The following is a 23,251-nucleotide window of genomic DNA, read 5'->3' as shown; positions in this document are numbered from 1 at the left end:
ATTTGTAATGTAACATTAGATACTTGGCAGCAATCACCCAGAATATCACTAGTAAAGATGTGTAAAGAAAACAAGAGGCAAACTTCAACTTATTCAGCCATTTGTTGCAGTAACATAACCTGACACAGAAGCTTTGTAAAAAAAAAAAAAAAAATCCAGCCATTGTTTTTGTTTTTTTAATCCTGTTTGACTTTCTTTACATTTGTATGTTTATTTACAAAAAGGTTTCTCTTTTTATTGTATTGTAGCACAAAAATGAACAACTTCTGAGAAACTTGTTTTGCTGCTCAAGGCTCATCAAAAATCTGTTTAAATACACTCACATCTGAAAAAACACAAAGTAACATTTTCTATTGATAGTATAGCAAGTTTTTCTACAATACGTAGTTTGAAGGTACTTTTCATTTCTTCCAATGAATCTTTAAACTTTATGCATATGCTTAATTAACACTTTATTTTAATTTCTCATGGGTCAGTCTTTAATTGGAGCATTATATATTTTTTTATCTATAAGTCTCTAATACTTTGTTTTCTCTTTAATTTTCTCACTGCTACCTGTTTAAATCGGTCCAAATTTCCAGCTATATATTTTTGAATACGCTGTGGTGTAGTGCCATCTACTGGTGAGCTGTTTAAATACAGCTCCTCAGCGGTAAAACAGAAGGACTGCAGACTCAGTCATCTCCTTGGAGGCACTCCAGCCTTGCTCTCTTCCCAGCCTGTCCCAGTCAAAAGATGGAAAATCTCCACATTGGTCTGGGTGGAAATATCCTCCTCCTCCTATGCAGTACTGGACATACAAAAACACAGGATTGTTACAACGTGCATCATCTGAACAGCAGCAGACTCGGACAGAAAGCCGTTGAGACTCACATGTTCGGAGTTGCACCCTCTGGGTTTGACCCCAGAGCAGATAGCCATGGCTCCTAGTTCATTGTTTATAGCTCTGAATGTGATGAAGCCTGGATCAAACTCCTCTTTTTTGTGAAACAGAAATGAAAACACAATTTAAAGTTTAAGTGTTCAGTTACATGGAATCAAACAAGTTTTTTTGTTCTATTTACTTCTTGTACTTGGTCCATATAAATTTCTGGTGGACTCCATGTTTCCATGGTCATACACAATGGGAATCGCTGGTCCTCTGTTGGAGCATGAGCCAACGTTGTACCTTACTGGAAATTGCTGCAAGAATGTGATAACTTTGTCAGTAATGCATGTAGACTAGTAGGTTTGTGAACATCAGAAACAATTTCAGTTTCAGCTATTGTGCCTTACCTTGAACAGGTTGAAGAGGTTTCCCCCATAAAGACGAAGGAATCTGTTTTCAGTGTGGTAGCGGAGAATGGCTGCCAGGTTCCAGTGCTCCATCGGGAAGTTGTTGGGAACGTGCCACACAGACACATCTTCAGCAGCAATGTCGTAGTAACCTGGATTCTGGAACCACAAACTGCATCTGTCATTATGGCATAGGAGGATTTTATGAGATGTACAAAGACAAAATACTGTATAATTGTCAAGCAACAATTAAGGACTATATTTTTTCAAATAAGACTCTAAAAAGTGTGGCATGTGTTGATCCTCCTTTACTCTAATAACTAATAAAAACTGCATAAAACACCAATAAAATACATATAATTTCATAATTTAAATATGACTATAGAGCACAGCACTATAAATTCTGACTAAATCAACCCCAGTCAGTGCTTTCAAAACCAGTTTAATGGTTACAAGTTTCCAATCAGTGCGGAGGAGTCCAAGTCACATATCAGCTCAAAGAAAATCCTACTTATTGCTACATTCTTACACAAGCAACAGGGCTGACTGGAAATATAATGTTGAGAATATTCAGTCTGCTTTCTGAAGTACTGTTCTTCCTCGAGAATAACCTGCGTACCTTGTAATCATCAGATGTGGCACTTTCTACTAAACCAAAGGTGTTTCTGTTGGACCAGTTTCCATCTCCATCCGGTAGATTTGGATTGTTACCCTGCTGACTGGACCAGCGATCACCCACAGTGCATCTTCCATAAATGCTGTTTTCATGGACACTGGCCACCAGAGTCCAGCCGCCTCCAGCAGTGTTCATGTCGCAGAAAGTCTGATATTTCATCCCATTAGCTGTGGTCAGGTAGTATATCCCATCTGGAAACATGACATCAAATTAGATCCAGTAACTCATAATTTGATTTTCTTATTGCTGGCTGTTTATTCTAAACATGCTCTGGAAGTTATTACATTTTAAATTAAATAAATTCAAAAATGTTTAGGCTTGAACAGCAATATACCTCAATAGGCCAAGCATTCCTACCTTCTCGTTCACTGTGATTATCCAGAATTTCTTTACAGCTCCGTGCAATGTATTTGAATCTGTCGCTCATTCTCTGCAGCTGTTCAAAGTTTGTCCTGGTGAGGTTCTCTGTGTCTTCCATGATACCTCCAGGGAGGTCAGTTGCTTCAGTTACTGAAAATAAAGTCAGATTTTAAAAGATGTAAAGGAAATAAATGTTTGAGGAAATATTTATTGTCATGAGCCACACTTTACCTACTTGTGGAAAGACATCTATAGGCGATCCATGCTCCAAGATCAGAAAAATCCCCCAAAATAAGAGAGTACGGCTAAGCATGTCTGCAAAATAGAATGATTTAAAGTTTGTGAAACAACCACCATTTAATTTTAACCATTAAAATGAAAACAATGCAGAACTTTTTCTCCAAGAGGACAAGTCTTACATAGAGTAAAAAAAAATAATAAAGATTTATACCTGTTTCCTTATGGACGTTAGCTAGAAAACAAATGAAACGTATTCCTCAGATTGTTGTCAGTCGTACCTCTCAGCTATACACTGGTAACCATATATAGCTGATTAATGGTCACACATATATGACTGTATATATATGTGTGTGTAAGCTAATCTTTGTACTTTGAGTAATGAGCTTTTGGCAATGACCTTATTAATTCCTCTGACTTCCTGGAGACAACAGTGTCCTAATTCTGTCAGAGGTCTTATCTTGCTTTGACCCAGTGTCTAACTAGTTTCAAGATACAGTGTTTCTACTGCTTATCATACATTAATATCACTGTCTACTACTGAATGATCGTGTTACCAGTGGCTTATAGTGTTGGAACATGCTAAACTGTATCCCCATCTTGACATGTGATCTGTTGGAGGTCAATATAAAATTCAGGGAAAAAAACCCAAACAGTAAACCTCAATCCCATTAGAAACATGATCTAGTATATCAAAATCCCATAGACTGGAAACCAATATGGAGAAACATAACAAAAAAATCTAAATCTGTTAGATTCTCCACCAGGCATATGTAACTCCACCCAACCTCAAACAAATTGGCCCTAGCTCCTCAGAGCTTTGCTGGAATGGATGTGGGCAAAAGGGACATTACTCCAAATGTTGTGGTAATTTCCAGATATGAAACTTTTCTGAAATCAAATTGTTAAAGCTGCTTCTATTATGCTTAGTATAAATTTTATTGTTTGTCCAGCCATATGTTTGTTAAGCAATAGAGCTGCTGAATTTCAAACATAAAATGATTATAAATTAGCCATTCTTGCATTTCTTACAGCAAAAAGGACTATACTGTTAAATTACAAAATCCCTAAGGTAAATTGTTTTGCAATTGAAAAATTGGTATATGAATTGTATGACAAGTCATACAATTCCATAGCCATGTATAGCTATGGAAGCAGCTATACATGGCCCAACGGATATACATAAACAAATTTGGAGCTCTGCTCATATCAAAATATTAAAAAGTATTGTGCCTAAAGATTGACACTGAGCACTTCTAATCCAGAATTATCAGATTATAGATGTATAACAAATGTTCTGTGAGTAAATTGGTCATGTGTCAGGGGACCGTGGTTGTGTAGTGGTGGCTGCATATACAATACTTGCGTTGTATGCATAGATATACATAATGCCATTCCCCTATTGTCTCTGGGACATGGCCGATATTACAATTAACAGGTTTATGCATGCATAATGTCTGTAGAATGTGATATGTATGATATGTTAATATGCATTTAAGTTCAATGGAGCTTTGGGGCTATGCTGCAACAGTGTGGATAATGTTTCCCCATTCCCCTTATTATCATCCCATAATAAGTACAAACTCTAGACCACAAGTTGTACCTAAAGGTGAATGGGAAAGAAAATGAAGTGATAATTGGATTTTAATTTTACAGAGACATCAAAATATACTGCTCAAAAAAATAAAGGGAACACTTTAAGTGTTAAACACCTGTTTAAGTGTTCCCTTTATTTTTTTGAGCAGTGTATGATATTTAGCCCCCTTTTCTCTGATATTCCTGAAACAAACTGAATGCCACCAACTTAATTTAGAATTCACCTACTTAACCCTTTGATGCACAACATACAGTATGTACACCAAGAAGAGAGCTGGGTCAAGAAGAGAGCTGGATCCATAGCGATGGATTCCAGCCACCCGGGCCACAGACTGTTTGTGCCGCTGCCATCAGGCAAGCGGTACAGGAATATACGGACTACAACAAATAGACTGAGAAACAGTTTCTTCCCCACAGCCGTCAGAGCCATGACTCCCTGCCGCCCCCCATCCCCCCCACACACACATATCATAACCTCGCAGTCACACATATATATATCCCCCAACCCCACACAGCCATATTGTTCTGCACTTTGCACTGTCACATCATCTGTACTTTGCCATAATTGGACCTGCTGCTACTTCTTTGGATGGTTGAGTGCCTTTAGTTAATTTAGTTGTATATATTGTTATTATTATTATTGTGTGTTTGCTTATTTCTACTGTATATATTTGACCTTTTGCACGGGATCTATCTATCTATCTATCTATCTATCTATCTATCTATCTATCTATCTATCTATCTATCTATCTATCTATCTATCTATCTATGATTTTTTCTAGTGCACAACATGGGTCAAAAATGACCCGCATTCATTTTCCATGTTATTTCATGCTGACTGAGTTTTTCTTTGCTCTGTGTTTCGAAATCAATTCATTTTATGATTGAATATTGCAAGTATTCTTTAAATATCTTGTTTTTAATTACCACAGATCATTAATTTATTTTTTTATTTCCTACTTTATGAACAAAAATAATTTTTATATTACTATACATGGGTCATCCAAGTGTGATTTAAAATTAAATGTCTTAATACTACAAAAAAAAATGTTTCAAGTAATTACTTTAGCAGTGAATGGGGCCAAACAGTTATTTATTTAATACTTGCAACACGTTTGTCATTTTATCACACATACACATAAATCCTGATAACAGATAACAGCTATTGAACTGAACTTTATCTGTGGTTGAACAACTGTAAACTGGTGAAAATAAAACACAACTGAACACATTAGTAGAACACAAACTACCATCTCAATTTTTGCATGCCTCACAAATGATCACTAATTTTTTGTGCTCCTTGCACACCGGCCTAGTGCACTGGGAACACCAGCTGCTGGCTTTTCTGTCTTTCGAAACTGGGCAGATCGCGTACCTCTTCCTCTTCCTTTGGCCCTCCTGTCTGATGTCCTCTTGTAGCTGAGTGGTGGCCATGTCTTTTTTTAACCCACACCTTCCCATTGTCTCAATAATATGCTTCTGGATTTTGGTTGTGCCCTCCATGAGCCTCTTCATATGTGGCATGACGAGCTCTTTGCCCAGCTCCTTGATAAATAGTCGTTGTGCATTACTCGCACCACCCATATAATCAGGGTGTTGTGCACTGAAGTTGGTGTAGGCATTGAGTGTGGCAACATCCAGCATATTGTACCAGAGAACCATGGGCCACCTCCTTGTTCTCCGCAGACATGTGTAGTTGCTAACCATTTGATCCATTGTGTCCACTCCTCCTTTCATTTTATTGTAGTACTGGATCACTTCTGGTTTCTTCTTCTGACTGCTGTTATCCACTGCTTTGTCATCATGCATGGTGCTCAGTAGGACAACAGCCTTTCCTTTCTTCTGCACATAGCTCACCATGGTCATGTTGCCATGGAATCCAAATTCCGAGCTATGAAGCTCCCGTGATTTGGATGGCTTCATGATAGATGGTATGTCAGGCTTGTTCTGGCGAAGAGTCCCAACGATGGTCAGATTGTTCTTGAGGAGTTTCTCAGCCAGAGGGACACTGGTGAAAAAGTTGTCCATTGTGATGCTCCGACCTATGAGAGGGGGAAAAGATTGTAAATTTACGCAACATCAAATTCTCTAAATTCTAACACCTAAATCTGTTGCATTGCCTTTTTTTTATTATATTCTACTATTTTCCTTATAAAGGAATCAAATAAAAAATAAAATACACATAAAAGATTGGGAAAAATATGTAGTTATTGTGCTAAAACTTATACATTCATTTCTCTATTGTACTGTATATTCACCTGTCTGTCTGATTCCACTGCACAATTGTTGGACGACATTCTCTCCAAGGCTCTTCTGTGCCTCCTGTCCTGGCTGTCTCCCTGTATAGACAATTCCATCTATTGCATAAGGTACCATTGCGTCACACATCCAGAAGATTTTTATGCCATATTTCGCAGGCTTGCTGGGCATGTATTGCCGGAACTTGCACCTGCCTCGGAACGGCACAAGCTGCTCATCTATGGTGACACAGTCACTGGGGATGAACTGTAGAATATGTCAACAGCTAGCTAGCTAATAGTAATTGCTTGTAATTTTCTGACAAGTAATCTGCCCACTCTCAAGGTAACCTAAACAAAATCAAATTTTTTCTAAGGTAAAGTTAGAACAACTGAAAAACAATACTTACATGTATTAGATGGGCAAAGGGTGCTGTGCTGAGCTGTGAAATATCTGACACAAGGACAGTTCCCACCAAATGCTGTAGTAAATGCATGCGGGTCGTTTCTGACCCATGTGTGTAAACTTGATGTAGAATTACAAAAGCTGTGCTTGTTCATAACTTAAGAAAGAACAAATAAAAATGATGATTTGTGGTAAACAAAAACAAGATATTTACTGCATATCTGGAAAAGTAAATGATAAAATTAATTTATTTCAAAAGTATATCATAGAAACACTCAACCATTCATGAAGTAACCTGGAAAATGAATGCGGGTTGTTTTTGACCCATTTTGTGCATTAGAAGGGTAGTGATACAAAAAGGGTTTTTGTTCAAAAAGTAAGAAAGGAAAAAATTAATTAAGGATGTATGATGATCAAAAACAAGTTAATTGAGGAATACCTTGAATACTGAATGATGAAATTAATTTATTGCAAAGATATAGAAGATAAAAACTCAGCCAGGCCACTTTTGACCCATGTTTTGCATCAAAGGGTTAAAGTGCCAAACCTTTTAATGGCAATACAACCCAGCACTTCTGATGTCTGTTAGAGAACATAAGTTAATAAACACCACCATAAAGGTCAAGGAACAAAAAAATATGTCACTGATAAAGTTGTGGGGATGTTTATTAGATTATAAATTATAATTTATAATCTCACCATATAAAGCAATCTTAGTTTCATGGTTTGAAGTGTGTGTGACCTCTGCTTCCAGTGAGTGGGTGTGCCTGAGGCAGCTGTTTGCTTTAACGCCCAAGAGCAATCCACAATGCAATGTCATAAAAATCTGAGCGCTGATCCCTGATGGTACCATCAATTACACTTAACACAAATCCAATGGGATCCCCCCTTTCTGTGCCCCCTCTTCTTAACGTGGTAAACCAGCTCCACTCATTCTCAGAACATCACCTCCATTTTCCCTCAGATGAACTGACCTTGTCCAAGTCGCACCTCCATTATTTACTTAATAAATGTCAAAACCTTAATTTGGTCTCTGAGAGGTTTCTTGAAATGGGTCCAAAAACGAACCCCAAACATGACAATGACAAGCTTTGCTGATCTCTAAACACTGTTCAATCCATTATGCAGTAAAAGTAAAGTCCATGGCAGAGCTCCAAGAACGCCAAGACATGGTTGTCCTCACAGGCTGACTAAGAAGAGCATTACTTACAGCAGCAATCAAAAGTTTCCATAGCTGGGGAGGTATGGAGAAAATGCATCAGTTGCTCTTCATAACTAGTAGAGGCAAACTCCAAAAAATACTTGCAAATGTAATCTCATTAAAAGGTGGTTTTACAAAATATCCACTCTGCAAACAATTCTGGGGAGCAGGTGCATTAACTTATTTATAAAATAGAAGTATACATTTTTCTTAACACTTCGTAAAACCTGACATTTCAATTTTCCAATGTTCATAACAATGTTATTGTTTTAGATGGCGTAACTAACCATAAAATCAAAATCATACCTTGTTTCTGGAACATTCACTTTTCCAAGAATCGTCATTTATAAACTTGTGTTCTGGATGCAGAGATGGTTTTAGAAAGGCATCTATTCCTGGCTTTAATTCAATACAAAGCACATAAAAATGTTAAGTCTTTCAAGCTGTGTTCATGTTCATCAGATCAGAGGGAGTTTTGAGCCACCAGCAGAGGTCAACAAACACCAGGAGTATAAAACAGACAAATTAAATTTGTAAGTGAAAGATATGGTGTATGAAGGTATTTTAGGAACTGAACTCCCAAATGCTCTAAAAATGTATTTGAAACAAGTTTTTCTTTGTGTATTTTTTTTTTAAACTTTCTGAGTATTGCATAAGATAATTATTTTAATTAGTGGAGCAATTGCCAAAAATTCACATCTTCAAAGTTAGCCAAATAATGTTGTTAAATAAACAACAAAAAAGACAAAAATGAGACAGAAACAGCCTCAAAAGAATGTCAGCTTAACTAGCAGCTTAAAAGAAATCACTGAAGATATGAGAATATTTAAAATAAATAACTAATATCTGGCAGACAAAGACAAGACACAAAATAAGACACAAAATTACCACACACTCAGAACAGCGATAAAAAGATGCAGAATTGTCAAAATGTAGACTAAGTTAACCATGATGGTAAAAAATAAATAAATAAAATAAAATGAAAAGGATGAAAAATAACTAAAACCAGCTGCTAAATCAGAAAATGTAAAATAAAAAAAAGAAAAGAAAACTACAGAAAAGACCAGTTTGTCCTCAAGTCAGATGAAATAATCATAAGCTGTGTTTCTTGCATCCAAATGGCTAAGAGTGACATTGCTTCCCTAATCCCTCGTTACAACTTGTGGTGTGGTCCTCACTTCGTCAAGCTTTCTGTATAATCCCTCAATAAGTACAAGTAAGGAACTCACCACCCAGGCCTTCTTGTGACTTGTCTTTGAAGTAAGCAGAAGTGTAGAAGTAGGACACCCTGCTGTTCCAGAGCTGTTTCTGTGGGACCGGCGGCCATACGCACGCATCTGCACAGCAGTACTGGCACCCTGCTGACCTGAACCCAAGCGCCTTCATCACTGATCATTTTAGATAAAGTGTCCTGGTCTGTTAGTAAAGCTTTTTGGTGACAGAATACACAGGTTGACTGAGTAATGTGATGAGTAAAATAATATCAGTATTAATTTTCCCTGCTGTGTCACTGTCCATTGTGGGTTTTTTATCGGTCAGTGAATATAAACCCAATATGATCATAGTCTTATGACCATACTGTAAGAAAACCATAATAGTTTGGAGCTTTTCATAATGCCTTCCTCCAAATATAAAGGATTATATCACAAACAACTGCAATCAGTTTTTTAAATCATACAGATATATACGTACAACCTTTACAATATGTGGTTAATAACCCTTAAAAACTTTATTATTTTCTTCGGCATAATTCTGGCTGAATATTTCTAAAGTCTACTCCCCAGAAATTGTAGAGTTCATTTAAATTTGTCGGTTTTCTGGTATCAAGTCTGGCTTTTACGAACGGTCCACTTATTCTAATGGTAGGTTTGAGCTCAGGATCATTTCAGAAACGTAATACAAGCCTTCTAGTATTAAGTGTTAGTTTGTCATATGATGATTCCATCAATAAATATTTGCATTTTTTTTTTAAATAGTTTATTAAAAGCCCAATAATAATAACTTTTATGACCATGTCAAGTTGATGTAAAGTTCTGTAAAGTTGATTTGACATCAAAAACAGTCAGAACCAAAATATTTGGTGACATGTCTCAGTGGAAAAAGTAGAAATCATTAGGCTACCTGTTCAGATGACAGACCTGCCATTGGTCATTAATCAAGAAGCAGGAATTAGTTTTCTCTAACTGAGAGAATATTATTGTCTAAATGGCAGCATCAGTGACTGTGATGGCAAATTTTGGGTTTACACATTTATTCATGTTGTGTGTTCTGTATTGTTTCATTAATCTTATGCCATACAGTTTTCCTGAAGTGTTTTTGCTCATAACTCTGGTACTTCTTTATCAGCCAGAACTGTTTTGTTCAACTTGCGTGAATGAAAGCCTGACAGCCGCTGCCACTTCTCACTTGAATGTACTATCCGTGGTTCACAAACTCTGCTCTTTCCCTCCGAGTGTGTTCCTGTGTCGGCTATTTTTAGTAAGGTAGAAGGACACTGTTAGAGTGGGATGGCAGGCTTTCTGATGCCTCGCACTAATAATTCAGCTTCCTCAGGCAGTAGTAGAAATGAGAGCCGACAGCCAGCGGCACCCAGCTGGACCATGTAGAAACCCTAATCTTAAAACCAAAAGTGTTGTAAGCTCCTCCTGATCCTTTTATATTTTTTTCCAGCTCTCTGTAGACAGAAAAAAATCCTATGAAAGTATTTTTGACTGTATCCTTTATTTAGAGAATCACAAACCTTAACAGAGGTTTTCTTATTATATAGTCACAATGAGGTCATGATAACTTCACTGATGCTACTTGTATCATGCTCAGAATGAGGGACTGGTGCAAAGTCAACATCATGCAATCAATAATTGTAATGTAATTGACTTTGAATTTGTCTGTATGGCTGGAATAAATGGACTAAATATTTATTAATTTAAATAGACAAATGAGTTTACCATTTTCTCTCTGTGGTATGTCTGAAACACATGAGAGCTTTAATAAATCTCAGATCACCTACATGACAACTTATAGGAACTTCTTAAGACAGGCTTAGTAAGATTTCTTTATGAAGAAATGAATTGAAATAAGTGCTGTCTTTAACTAGTTGTAACAATAGAAATATGATTTTGTTTTAAGCCATTTCTCATCATTATTTCTATTTTTATTTGCACAGTACTACTTTTATAATAGATGCTTCCTTTCTGTAAGGATGTTGCCTCTAGGTAACCTACATGCAACATCTGCACACTTTTAAATTGCATTTGACCCTTTTTTTAAAACTAATCCTCTTTGATATGGTGACCATTCTTACACACCATGCATGCCTGCAGCTGAAGGATGTAGGTTACAGGCCCATTACACAGTGAAAGCCACGTGAATAGATGTGCTCAACATTAGTGCACAGTTTTTTCTCACTCCTCTATTACGCAGAACAAAAAAATCATAATCCCCAGTGCCTGGCAGAAATAACTCTCCTTATAAAAAATGGACTTCAGATCTCCCATCTAATTGCTGCTGCAACAGTTGAAATAGAAAGAAAGTTAAACAGAAATCCTAATGAAATTGTGATGGTGGTTGCCACATGGTACCATCATTTCCATTGTCCTGCGTAGTCATTGCGTTCTCAATACTAACACCAGGGTTTCCCTCAGTGTATTGTAACCCTGCCGGGCCACCAGGCTTTACTTGTGCTCCCACCAGGCTTGGCATTGTTAATTTATTAGAGTTTTTTTTTAAATAATTGCCCTTTTTAAAGACTTTATATTTGATGTTTAGGCATTAATCTTTCCGTCTTCAAATAAGACATAACTATCAAGTGACATTTTCAAATTTTCTGTCAACTGTGAACATGTTTTACCTCAAAAACATGACAGGCAGCTGGATGACTGCCCTAGCAATACGAGCATTGAGTTTATCAAGTTTTCTGGGGAAAACCTTGAACACGTTTCAGAAAATTAAAACCTGCCCAACCGTAACCCAAAACACATCAACACTCATTTAAGCCAAAGGCAATTTTAAACCAACCTTTATGATTTCAATCATGAAATAGTAAAATTTTATTTTGAAGGATCATAGCACTAAATAATGTCCAAGAGACATTTAGAATCTACCCTCTGAACAATAAAACCTGTAAAAATCAATCTCTGTGAACTTTGTTTTGAAAAATCAGAGGAATTGCTGTTTCTCAATGAGTAAGCAGACACAAGTCTATTTGCTTGGTCAATAAAGGCACTTTTTTGACTGCATTTGCAGATAAAATCTTGTCATGTTTGGGTAACATCACTACGATCTGGAGGCCTTCAGGAAAGCCATAAAGTAGATTTTGTAAAAATAACTTTTATTCTTTAGCTTGTGTGGTAAATTTATGAGTTTAATAACTTATTTTTGTCTATTTTGAGTTGAAACAAAAGCGTTTAGTAAAAGGTAAAGTGATTTTTTTTTGTCCGTTCTCATAGTAACATAATAAGTAAGTAGAAATACCAGAAAATCAAGAAAAGTTATTTTTTAAAGTATCTGTTAATATTTCTGTCCTATTTCAACTATAGAATCATCTTTCATATTTTACCAGAACAAAGAGCTCTCACAAAGAAAAATGAACCTTTGTTAATTAGTAGAGAGTTGATCTGTGGGCAGCCTGAGAGAGCTGCGCTCCTTCGCTCCACTTTCTAGCAGAAGTGGCATCACTTCTTGTGTTTTTGAGTGTTGTCAGCGTAAAAGCTTCTATGTTCTCACTGGTCAGGAAAGCTTCCACAGGAACAACCTTAAGGTACAAATTATTCATGCCGGTTTCTCTCAGGGTATAGGAGGAGGGTACACAGAGTGCACAGTGCAGCTACCAAACGGCTCAACAGATGGGTGCCCATGTGAGTCACTTATATAATCCCATTTCTACAGATTCAGAAAAAGAAATGACCTGTAATGTGTCCTGCTGCATGAGTGGGACGGGAATGCAAAGGTAAGCTTTAATTCACCGGTGAACACAAGCTACTAAAAAGCTCATGAGTAGATGGCATCAAAAGGTTTCAACGTTCTGCTGGGAAAGCTAAATGGACTGAATTTTTTTAGAGCTTTTCTGGTCACACTGATCGCTCAAAACTGTTGTTCAGTCATTCCCACTCACAAACATTCATGCACCAATATGAGGATCAGTAGAGGTTGAGTTGCCCTGGTACCAGTAATAAGCATGGACTTAAACACACATTTGTTCAATTTCAAAACAACTACTCCACCCACTGAGCCACAGTCATCTCTGAGCCCTGAGCATAAAAGTGTTTTTTAGTTAAAAACTCAAATTAACAATAACATTCAAGCACATCCAAATAACTGAACTTGCACGGACCTGCAATACATAACTAATTTTTAAATCAATATCTTTCCAAATTCTTACAAACTTTGTTGCTTAATCATTATAGTCAGTGGTCTATGCTTCTCTTTCAACCTTATTTTATTTTGAAAGCACTTTACAATGTTTTCTCACTTATTTAATCATATATTCAGCAACTTTTACAACACACATCACACTCCACAGGAATTTACATATTCCTCTCTGAATATTGTGCCTTGCAAATTCAAAAATGTTCATACAACTTGAACATTTTTGCCTTTAGTGAACAAACATCTTTGTAGTTTATTGAAATGCTACACAACAGAGCAACAAAAAGTAATGCAGGACCATAAGGTGGACAGATGTTTACTAGGGCTGAAACAATTAATTCAACAATTTATCTTGTTTAACTGATTACTGAAAAGATTTTTGAACTAATTTAGTAATCAAGTAAGTTAACTGGAGTATTCAGATTCAAAAGAGGCCATTTGCTTTACAAAAACTAGATATTTACAAACTGTACCAAAAATATGTACATTTGAATTTAAGGCGAAATCACTTTTGTCTGTAAATATGTTTTAGCTAAAATCCCTCAGTGCAGATTTCCTAAAGAAATGTTATGTTGTTGTATTTTAGGCAATCAAATGTTTATTTTCTTATTTTGTAAAAAACTATTGGGGTTTTTGTTTATTTGCATTTTGAATATTTCTACTATTGTATAAAAAGGCTTAAGTGGTAAAATGAAAAATCTGCAGAATGGACCATCTCTTTTATCATATTAATCAACTGGCCGTCAGAACAATCACTAGAATTATTGATTACTTTGAGTAATCAATAATTCTAAATAATTGAGTACTAAATAATTGTTAATTGCAGCCATAATATTTACACAGATTTCAAATATTTGTCTTAATAACTGTCTGAGCACTGTGGCGCACGTTGTGCTAGGACTAAATAAAATACTCTTTCCTACTAATAGAGTCCTCTGAGCAGAGACAGGGGAAGTGGTCGGAGTTGATTGGTGCAATCCTGGAGGAAAACCTGCGAAAGGCTGCAAAAGACTTGAGACTGGCACACAGCACTATGTCTTGTTCACATAAAGTCACAACAAAATACATTTAACCTTTAAATGTCCCACATTTGATGTTCAAGATATATCAATACTTTTTCACAGAACTGTGTCAGGAACAGTGTGGGGTTTTAAGAGATGGGGATCAAACAGCCAGATAATCACTTCACTCACTAATCCACCTACACCAATGTGATGAGAGAGGATGTGGACAAAATCAACTGGAACCTTAAATTAGTATTCACACTATTATCAGATTGTTTTAGGACCTGCTGGAAGAACTGGAGGGATTTCAGTTCTCATTATATTTTAGACGTGTCCCCTGCTCCACCTGAATCAAACACCTGAAGTATTTCTATGGCATTACAGCAGGAGCTGACAAAAGCTCTTTTCATTTGTGCGTTCAAGCAATCAAATACCTGAAGACATGAATGATATTGACCCAAAAGGACCAGAATTACCAACCCCCATCTTAAAGGGAAAGAGCTTAAATAATAAAGTAGATTAGAAAACTGCTAATTCATACATTGTACTGTTCATCCATAAAAATGCCTGGAGAAAAAAAATGCACACATTACCTACAAATGAAAGTCCAAAATATATGAAAAATGTCAAGATCCCATATACAGTGTGACTGTGTCCAGAATTAAAAATGTCAGCAGTTTTAAAACATAAACTTTAAGATGTCAGATTTCCAAACTAATCAAAGCAGCTTGAAGTTTTTTCTTCAAAGTTTTATTCTTAGATTTAATCAAATAAATGTGACACCTGATGGATTAAACTGGTGGAAATATAACAAGTCCTTAATGGCTGTCTATGTGTGAGTTAAGCTTATTATCTCTCTCTTTCTGTACCATTACTCTTCATGGCTGAACAAAAAATTTAAGTGGACGGTATTTCCAGTTTCTGAGCAGTGATACTGGAAAAAGTCAGGGACAAGAAGAGCATGAACTTTAGGACAATGATCCAGTATGAGCATCTGGTCCTGCTTGGCCACCAAATGTCACTTAAATAAATGCTGTTGAAAACCCCAGTCCAAATATGAAGATCACAGAACAGAAATACCTCGGCCTATTTATGAAATTACATCATGGTCAAAAGTGTGGCGATGTAATAAATGATTAACTGATTAGGTGAATATTTATGCTATAAGGTAAATAAAAACAAAAATTAATGCAATTTGGGGAATAAAATCATTTGTAGTAACTTCAATGTATTATGTATTGAATGGCTAATAAAATAATGTGAAATCCATTATTCATAATCTGAAGTAATTATCTGTTAAAATAACATGTCATTATTCATTCATGGTTACTGCGTCTGAATGCTCAGAGAAACCATTAGAATATCCATAGTGGCCCACCTATGTGGGTTTAACCTGCACAGCAAGTCAATCTTAAACAAATGATGTTAGCCTCTTCTCACATTGTTGTTTCATTATATACGACAAGCCACGACCCACAGGTCACTTCGTCCTTTCACGTCTTATTGCACAGATCACAGGCAATGTGAGCATTCAGATCATGCAGCTGGGACTGTGGAATCAAGAGGGGGTGGTTTATGACAAATGGTATTCATCAGTAAAGGTTTTCTTTTACAGGGTTTCCCCAGGGCCGACCTCTGTGTCACCAGTGTGATGCATGCTGTCAAGTATGCAGCAGTATTCCTTTTTTATATTGACATATTTTTGCTTGGGTTTGCATTTCACTGAGTTCATAGATGGCTCTCTTTTGATTTATGTTTAATTTCACTGTGTATTTTCACTTGAGTTTTTTTCTGAAGGAGTCATCAGCAAAGAGCTGATGGATAAATGGGAAACATTTAGGCTAGGGTTAGTTTCTTTTTCTCATAAAAGTGAACAATGTTAGAAAATGTAAAAGTGTGTTGCCGCACTGGTTTAGCCGCCATATTTCTTTAACTAAAAGCATCAAAAACAGATTGAAAACAAAAAAATTCTGCATTTTTTTGCATGATTATCACAACTCATGCATAAAAGTGTTAGAATAGTTATTCACGTGTTTGTTTCCAGTTTTAATTAGTTAAGGAAACCCATTAAACTACAACTACTTGTTTTTGGCTATTTGAATTGTAACACTTTTAGTCCCCCATACTTCTAGGGCTATCAAGTGAAAATAAGTGATTTTCCTTTCCTTAAAGAACTTGTTTGATGGACAAAATTATTTAATATCGACTAAAAACAGACTAAAAGAAGATCAGCGTGGCTGGAGATTTTAAAATTATCTGGGTAATTTTAAACCCAGATTTAAAATTACCCTGGAGATTTTAAAATTATCTGGGTATTTGTGTCAATCGGTTTTTGTCATATCTTTCCTCAGTGTCCGTCCCTTGTTCCATCGTGGCCCCTCGGTGATAAAACACTGCCACCGTGGTGTTTCCGCTGTCCTGACTCCCCCGCGTGTTCGTGGACACGCTCAACTTTGCCTTCAGGGTGCTGTCTCGCCTCTGTTGCCCGGCCTCGTTGTTCGCCAGCATGGTCTCCACCGCTGTACTCACCGCCGACAGAAAGCCTCCTCCGCGGCAGCGCAACAGGCGAAGGAAGGCGTCTCTAAAGTCCGCGTTGAACGCATAAATAATGGGGTTTAGGGAGGAGTTACTCCACCCAATCCACACGAACACATCGAAGGTTTTCTCGCTGACACAGCAGGGGCCGCGGTGGGCTCCAGGGGCCCCTGGTCCGGGGCAGAAAGGTAAAGCGCAGTTCAGGATGAAGAAGGGCAGCCAGCAGCAAACGAAAACTCCCATTATGATGCTCAGAGTCTTCAGCACTTTGGTCTCTTTCCTGATGGAGACTCTGAGCTCCCGGTGTGACTTATTGGGGCACTGGGAATCAGGGTGGATGCTGATGCGGGACTGGTAGGAGCTGGCACCGATGTCTGTGCACATGTGCGGGAACAGCTCGGGCACGTGCGACCGGCAGCTCTGGGCGTGCTCCGCCGCGCGCTCCAAGGAAGATATTACCCGGATCTGCGTCTGGGCAATCCGGTAAATCCGGGTGTAGGTGACGATCATGATCACAACGGGGATGTAGAAGCTGATAAGGGAAGAAGAGATTGCGTAAGTGCGGCTCAGACTCGAGTCACAGCTCCCCTCGGTGCTCTCCAGGTGTGGAACCACGCGCCCGCCGGGGTCACTGATTTCCGCCCGGTGCCAGTCCAGCTGCACGGGAACAAAGGAGATCACAACGGACACTGTCCACGTCACCCCGATCATCACGAAGGCCACCCTCTTGTTCATGCTCCGCTCGTAGCAAAACGGGCTGGAGATTGCCCAGTATCGGTCCACGCTGATCACGCACAGGTTGAGGATGGAGGCCGTGGAGCACATGATGTCGCAGGCCAGCCATGTCTTACAGAAGCCGCCGAACGGCCAGAAGCCGGCCACTTCAGCCGCGGCTTTCCACGGCATCACCAGCACCGCGACCAGGAGATCCGACAGAGCCAGGGACACGATGAAGATGTTGGTCACCTTGGCGCGCAGGTGGCGGTAGCGATACACGGCCGCGCACACGGTCATGTTGCCCACAAGCGTCCAAATGATGAGCAGCACCAGGACGCATCCAGTGAGAGCTCTGTGCGCCGGCGGGTCTTCCCGGCTGCCCGCTCCAACCAGCGCCAAGCCGGTGGTGTTATTCATTGTCCAGAGCCAAAAAGGACCGCATGGCAAACTGCAAGACCTATATTAATAGGTTAAAAGCCGCACGCAGTTACAGTGGGAATGGCGCAGCATGCTGAGTCCAGACTAATCTGTGCTGCTGCTGCTGCTGTTGTGAGCGCACGGCAGATCTACAGGGGACAGCCAGGCACAACCAGCTGACTGCCCAGACGGCTCTGAGAAGGTGGTCACATGAGACAGGAAATCAGTGAGCCATTTTAGCAATGAAAGAAATAACTGCTATGTATATTTTCCCACTCATTTTCAATTCACAACTTCTCCTTTTCCTGCTGATTTATGAAGAAGATGGCAAAGAATAAAAAACACTTCACAACAGTTTATTCCTGGGATAGTTCAGGCTGTTATACGCTGCAAATCAGAAATTTGGAGGAAACCCATACACTCTATGTGTTTTATTACTTTAGGGAATATGACGCACTGTCTGAGTATAACTCTTCCAACCTGCACCCACAGGATCAGCAAATCAAGTATACTTAAACACAAACACATTTTCAGACATTAAAACATATCTGGGGATGCAGTGCAGATTGAAGCTGATTTTATTGTTCCTAGAATAAACAGGCAGTAATGCTTACAGTTAGTGTAAAAAAAAACAAAACAAAAAAAAAACAGTATCAGCCCAGGGGAGATGCGTGTTCTTTAAATAATAGCAACAAGGTTTGGTTTGAGTACAGATTTAAATGATGGACACAGGGAGTACAGCACACAGCCGAGGGTGGGGAGTTCATAATCAGATTATCTCCATCATTTCTGAGAGTTTGTGCATGCGCTGATTTAGGACGCACAGAGGAATCACATCCATTTGTTGGAATGAAATTACTCTCACGTGGGTAGTCATCTTCCTGACTCTGGGTAAATGGCTCTGTCAAATACAGGAAGTAAGCTGAGTCTTGAAAAGTATTCATATCCCTTAAGCTTTTTGTGCTTCATCTTTTTTCTCGTTTATACTTTGATGTATTTTATTAGAACGCTTGTGGAAGACCAAGAAAAAATGAGCCTGCATTTGTACTGTGCCCCCCTTATTCTGATACCGCAAAATAAAATTAAACTTAAACAAAACTCACTACATGTGGTGGAACGGTGCAGATCAGACTCGGCTCACCGTCCCTATGGTGAAACATGGTGGTGGAACCATCATGATGAGGGGACTCTTTTCTCTTGTAGAGACAAAGAAGCTAGTCAGAATGTATGCAAAGAAAAATATGGGACAATTTTAACATGTTCAAGATCACAGTGGATTGGTTTAAATCACAGTGTAAGCATGTTAGAAGAGCCTAGTCAAAGTCAAGAACCAAATTTGAGGATATTTAGCAACAAAGACTGATGATCACAGACACCTCCCATCCAATTTGACTGAATTTGAGTCATTTTCCTTAATCAGTTTCTTGATCTGCAAAAAGTCGGGCAGCTGATTTTTCACAGGCCGTACATTTTACCATCACAGCAAACAGCACATGCAAGCTTTTACATTAGCATAGTTGTAAGCTGTTATTGAATGCAACACGGAGTTCCGACCTTCTCCAGTGCTGCGTTCAGACCCAGCAGTCCCATCTCCTGCACGTATCCGACCAGACCGGACGCTCTGCGAGGGCCTTGTGCAGAACACTTCTCCAGCATCTCGCTACACTTTTGGCCACACAGCCTCTTCAGCGAGGAGATTTCCTTGTTGCATTTTTCCCTCTCCTTCAGCAGGTTCTCATCCAGGAGTTTTTTCAAGCGTTCTTCACACTCTTTCTGCTGCTCGATCTTGATCTTCAGGAACTTCAGCTCCCGTTTGAAGGCCTCGGTTCGCCGTTTCTCCACCCTCAGCTGCTCCATCTGCAGGTCCAGTTCCCTCTGACTCTCCTGCCGCTCCTGTCTGAGAAGATCTTGCATCTGCCTCTTCCTCTCCTCCTCCTTCCGGGTCAGCTCCTCCAGCCTCTGGCAGAGGTTGTCCAGCTCTCCCTCCAGGGCATCTCTCGTCATCTCCTCTCGCTGTCTGAGCGCCTGCTCCATCTGGATGTGCTGAAGCTCTCTCTCCCTCTCTTTCCTTTCATGTTCTGCTCTGTCCTTCTGGATCTTCTCCTCCATGGATCGTCTCATCTTCTTCTCCCTCTCAACTTGCTCCTCCAACATTTTGGTTACTTGATCGAGCCTCTCCTGAATATCTTCCCTCCTCTTCTTCTCCATGTCTGTCAGTCTTGCAATATCTTGCAACTTCTTCTTCTCAATCTCCTCCCTGAGGGCCTTTTCTCGTTCTTTCGCCTGCTGCTCCTCCTTCTCTTTCTCCAGCTCCAGTTTTGTCCTCAGCTCTTCCAACTCATTCTTGGTTTTCTGTTGCACCATCTCCAGCTCTTTCTCGTACCACTCCTTCAGGGTGTTGTCCTGCTTATGTTTCTGCAGCTCATTCTTTTCAGTGATCCAATTCCTCTCCTCTTCCAGCTGATAAGCCAGATCTTCTTCTGCTTTCTGAAGCATTCTGCTGTTATAGTAACTCTCTCCGTTATTCAGCATCATGCTGTCAACCAACATCATCAGCTCGCTGACCTGCTCCTTGTTGCTAAGATTCTGGTTATTGAAGACACAGTACCTGCCCCCGCATGCAGCCACCAGCTCAGCCAGGTCACTAGACTGGTCTATCAGATAATGCTTCACCGACATCCCCTCCTCCAGACGGTCTCCGTGGGTGAAAACCACCACAGAGAAGTTCAAAGCATGGGAGCCCATTGCCTCCTTGATGTGTCGCACTTCCTTTTTCTCCTCCTGAGTGAATCTTCCGATCTGAATAACAATCAGGAAAGCATGAGGTCCGGGGAAGAGGAGGCTGACGCTCCTCCTCAGCTCCCGCTGGACTTCCTGCTGGGTCTGATGAGTGTCCAGCACACCAGGAGTGTCTAGAATCAGCAGCTGCCGCCCACGAAACTCTCCACTGGCCCTGTGGCAGCGCTGGCCGATCGAGGGACTGCTGAGCTTTAAGTCCAAGACCTTCCGACCAAGGATGGAGTTAGCGGTGGAGCTTTTGCCACTTCCTGTCCTGCCCAGTAAAACCATTCTGATAGTTGTGGAAGTAGGAGTTGACTTCTTGCCTTGTGAGACAAAAGGAACAGAGTTCAACAGTTTTCAGATTAAGAAAAGGAGAAAGAAAAATATACCTTACCAGCAACGCTGATGGAAAACTGCTTAGTGAGAGACATCATGTTGTTCTTGATCATTTTCATCCACAAACTGAGGACAGAAAAATTCTCCTCAGCCATTTAGGTGCCGTCACTGTGGGTGTGTCTTAACCTTATGTCACGTGAAAGTCACTGTGAACTATGCCCATCATCATCATCAGTGTTTTTGGAATCAATCTGGAGAACAACTGGCTCAATAGTCTGTCTCCAAAACGCCCAACACAGCAAGTTTCTGAGAACTCACAAAACAGCAAGAAGTCACAGTCCAGCAAACGTCTGGTCAATACATACAGGGTTTGGTTTTGTTATGCTTTGTTTTTTGTATGTGTTTGTATGTTGGGCTGAGTGTGATCAAAGTCCTATTGATTCTAGCAGGTGGGATCAATAGATTGCTTTATCAAAAACGTAAGCTGATTGGCCATCTGAAATCAATGCACAGGAGGATCAGACACCCAGAATCAGCACACATACCACTGTTGTGCAAATCCTGAACATAAATTAAACTGGCTGTTGTATATATTAAAAACATAAACAATGTTAATGCAACTTCCTACCACAAAATAGCAATGACAAAAGAAAGAACAAGCAATTTTTAATTATAAAATGTTTTAAAGGACTAAAAAATAATAATTAAAATGGCTAAAAGCAGAAAAACAAGGACAAAAAGCAACCTCAGGAAGTGCAGGATTGGGGTTCAGGCGATTAATTAAAGTCCTGGATCATAACTTTCAACTCATGATATTAGGTAGTGACTGCTGACAAGAACATGTTTTTCACAATGAGAGTTTTGTAAATGAGAAGAAAGCAGTGAAACCAGGTGGTGCTACTTACCAATTACATGACTTCAGGAGTAAATTTTTGGCCAAATCAAAGTAAAAGTGGTCTGAATATCCACAAACGCCTCATTTTTTAATCTTTTTTAACTTGTAAAGTAACAATGAATACTATTTATAATTTTCTTTCCACTGCACTATTTTGTGCTACTTTGTGTATGTCTGTCACAGAAAAAGTTAATAAAATATTCTAACGTTTGTAGAAGCATTGTGACAATAAGACGTTTAAAAAAACATGGCTACCAAAGCCACATTTGTCTCCACTAGATGGAGACAAAGTTTATAAGATGGTGATTACTGACACTTTTTGTTATGATGCTTGGTGGTTAGACAGGCGGTTGTTGAAAAAGTCATTCATTTATTAACCAGATAAGATAATTTTGTGGTTTTCATCTTTAATAATTCATATTCTCATATATTCTCAGACTTATAGGAGAAAATTTGATCTTTTAAGACATGACATACAGAGAGACCTTCACTGATTGCAGGAAGATGCATGTTCATTCAGTCTGAAACGAGGACGCCTATTTATAGGCCTAATAATGAGCTCCAGCTTGGGCCTAAAATATTAAGTTTGTATTCCTCCGACATTAGAGATGATTATGCTTTCTGGCTGCAATTTGCTTTTCAATACGTAAGATAATTCTGTCTGATGTTGGATTATTATTCTCTTTGATTATGTTCTGTTTTTGTTCCTCTCATTTATTGTTGAAGTTAATTTTAAAACATACAAATTACACGTTTCTTGTGAGGTAGGACCATAATTATTTTTGTAGCAGAAACTTAAAAAATTAGGTAAAGAGCCACTAAAGGCTCTGGGGATGTAGAGAGTCCAACAAGTGTTTGCAAATATATTAATTCCTTTATTTAACAATAAAATCTACATTCAACTATTTTAATTCTGATGGGATTTTGGGATCTTATTTCTGTCCAAGAAGTCTTCCTCCCTCAACAGACCAGTAAATTCATGTTTGACCTTTGACATAGTTTGGTTTCTCGTAAAATCCTGTTTAAATAAATGTGCCTCCATAAACGTGTGTATATTCTGTAAAAATGTAACTGAATCCTTTATTATAATTGTAGCATGCCTGCCCTTTATAAGCTCTCAAGGGAATTAGACAACCCAACTCCATAAAATACAGCAAACAGGCTTCTTTTTTATTTCATTGAGTTTGTAAAGTTTTATTGTTTCCCAATTTTAG

At 38.8% G+C, this 23,251-nt stretch overlaps 4 protein-coding genes across 4 annotated transcripts; all 4 read right to left on the bottom strand.

The window, feature by feature from the left end:
* Positions 1–451: 451 nt before the first annotated feature.
* LOC116719992 (intelectin-like) lies at positions 452–2,921 on the bottom strand. Its single transcript, XM_032562933.1, has 8 exons — positions 2,763–2,921; positions 2,543–2,626; positions 2,309–2,461; positions 1,895–2,142; positions 1,276–1,434; positions 1,065–1,182; positions 874–977; positions 452–790 (listed from the first exon to the last, which is right to left on the bottom strand). Exons 2-8 carry the CDS (start codon positions 2,622–2,624, stop codon positions 647–649), a joined length of 1,008 nt encoding a protein of 335 aa, XP_032418824.1. The 5' UTR covers positions 2,625–2,626; positions 2,763–2,921; the 3' UTR covers positions 452–646.
* Positions 2,922–5,398: 2,477 nt separating this feature from the next.
* Positions 5,399–6,173, bottom strand: LOC116720833 (piggyBac transposable element-derived protein 4-like). Its single transcript, XM_032564289.1, has one exon. It carries the CDS (start codon positions 6,170–6,172, stop codon positions 5,399–5,401), a length of 774 nt encoding a protein of 257 aa, XP_032420180.1. The 5' UTR covers position 6,173.
* A 7,231-nt stretch (positions 6,174–13,404) lies between these two features.
* LOC116719475 (D(1) dopamine receptor-like) lies at positions 13,405–18,205 on the bottom strand. The gene has a single exon (XM_032561998.1). The coding sequence runs from the start codon at positions 18,023–18,025 to the stop codon at positions 16,661–16,663; it is 1,365 nt and encodes a 454-aa protein (XP_032417889.1). The 5' UTR covers positions 18,026–18,205; the 3' UTR covers positions 13,405–16,660.
* Positions 18,206–18,585: 380 nt separating this feature from the next.
* On the bottom strand, positions 18,586–21,776 carry LOC116719564 (immune-associated nucleotide-binding protein 9-like). The gene is made up of 2 exons (XM_032562108.1): positions 21,201–21,776; positions 18,586–21,129 (listed from the first exon to the last, which is right to left on the bottom strand). The coding sequence occupies exons 1-2, from the start codon at positions 21,295–21,297 to the stop codon at positions 19,553–19,555; spliced, it is 1,674 nt and encodes a 557-aa protein (XP_032417999.1). The 5' UTR covers positions 21,298–21,776; the 3' UTR covers positions 18,586–19,552.
* Positions 21,777–23,251: the final 1,475 nt, after the last annotated feature.

The sequence above is a fragment of the Xiphophorus hellerii genome, chromosome 5 (assembly GCF_003331165.1).
Source record: "Xiphophorus hellerii strain 12219 chromosome 5, Xiphophorus_hellerii-4.1, whole genome shotgun sequence".
In the NCBI taxonomy this organism is placed as follows: domain Eukaryota; kingdom Metazoa; phylum Chordata; class Actinopteri; order Cyprinodontiformes; family Poeciliidae; genus Xiphophorus; species Xiphophorus hellerii.
The sequence above is the reverse complement of the archived record's forward strand: the minus strand, read 5'-3'. Positions and strand labels throughout refer to the sequence as shown.